Genomic DNA, 1,554 nt, shown 5'->3' with positions numbered 1-1,554 from the left:
TTTTTTAACAAATAAAGCTTCATATTATGAGAAGGATACATTCTACGACCTATCCTGCACTTATCATGGTGAGATTAGGTTCCTTCAATCTAAAAAAAAAAAACAAGAATCAAAAACAGTGAGGAATCGATTCCAGAACCAGGAATCGTAATCGAACAGTCCTACTTAAAATGGTTTAACAGAAGGAATCAACATAAAACGTGAAACAAGTACAAATACTGTAGAAAACGCACGTTGCCTTTCGATTTTAAAAACTCATTTTAACGTCAATTAGCTACGCAAATCATCTCTTCACCCAATGAGTCTCACAACTATCAGTGGAGCTCATTTATCGAGAAAGTGGGTGGCTCTTAAAAGAGCCTTTGTGTGAGAGCAGGAGCGGAGCTCTACTTGGAGCTGGTGTATTTGGTAGACGAGCTTTACTTGGAGCTGGTGTATTTGGTGACGGCCTTGGTGCCCTCAGACACGGCGTGTTTGGCCAGCTCCCCGGGCAGCAGCAGACGCACGGCGGTCTGGATCTCTCGGGAAGTGATGGTGGAGCGCTTGTTGTAGTGAGCGAGACGAGACGACTCACCGGCGATGCGCTCGAAGATGTCGTTAACGAAAGAGTTCATGATCCCCATCGCCTTGGAGGAGATCCCGGTGTCAGGATGAACCTGCTTCAGCACTTTGTACACGTAGATAGCGTAGCTCTCCTTCCTGGACTTTCTGCGCTTCTTTCCTCCCTTCGCTGCGGTCTTAGTGACTGCCTTCTTGGAGCCCTTCTTGGCAGCGGACTTCGCTGGTTCAGGCATGATGCTCTCTTCAGAAACAATAAGTTGTTGAATGAATTTCTCCAGAACACACGGGTTTTTATGCACTGCTCTATGCTAATTTAGAAAGGGGAAAACGGCGGTCTGTGATTGCGTATCTCCATTGACCAACCCACAGAATGATTTCATTGGCCACATTAAAGCCAATCAGAGGCTTTAAAATGTTAATCCCGCCCATCACCTCATGTTTTTCATCTACCATCCGTTCCTTTGTTTGATTTCCCCGCATTTTTCAGGTTTTGTACCGAAATATAAATACAATAACTAAGGAGCTAATGATTCTATTTTATTTCCGCGTATAATTAGAATAAGAAAAACGTTCAGTTCCACTGATATCTAGATCTCGATTATAGAACAGCACTTATTCCTTCAAACGTTGGATTGCATTACGTTTGAACAATACGACCACCAAAACTATACATCCAGTCCAGGGCTGCGTTCAGCGCCGACAAAACGGTGCAAAAGTTTTGCGTTGAACACGCTGTTCTGATGACGCAAGAGTTGCAACTATGGCAGCTGAGAAGGTCATTCTTTGTGTTCTTCTTGAAGAATTTTCGGAGCCTGATGAATTCGGTATAAATATGTGTCTAATACTGCAAAATACTCTCGATGTTACAGTCACTGCCCTTGCTGTCCAGAATAAAAGAGGACATCCCAAACGAATGAAGGGATTTGTGGAAACTGTGGTTCCTAATTGTTGTGATCCAAAATTTGCCTCGCATTTCAGGATGAAAAGACAAAC

General features: G+C 43.4%; 1 protein-coding gene across 1 annotated transcript; it reads right to left on the bottom strand.

Moving 5' to 3' along the window:
• Positions 1-343: 343 nt before the first annotated feature.
• On the bottom strand, positions 344-812 carry LOC107715185 (histone H2B-like). Its single transcript, XM_016521243.1, has 2 exons — positions 439-812; positions 344-405 (listed from the first exon to the last, which is right to left on the bottom strand). Exons 1-2 carry the CDS (start codon positions 792-794, stop codon positions 387-389), a joined length of 375 nt encoding a protein of 124 aa, XP_016376729.1. The 5' UTR covers positions 795-812; the 3' UTR covers positions 344-386.
• Positions 813-1,554: the final 742 nt, after the last annotated feature.

Source organism: Sinocyclocheilus rhinocerous, unplaced genomic scaffold, assembly GCF_001515625.1.
Source record: "Sinocyclocheilus rhinocerous isolate Xijiao unplaced genomic scaffold, SAMN03320098_v1.1 scaffold47271, whole genome shotgun sequence".
In the NCBI taxonomy this organism is placed as follows: domain Eukaryota; kingdom Metazoa; phylum Chordata; class Actinopteri; order Cypriniformes; family Cyprinidae; genus Sinocyclocheilus; species Sinocyclocheilus rhinocerous.
The sequence above is the reverse complement of the archived record's forward strand: the minus strand, read 5'-3'. Positions and strand labels throughout refer to the sequence as shown.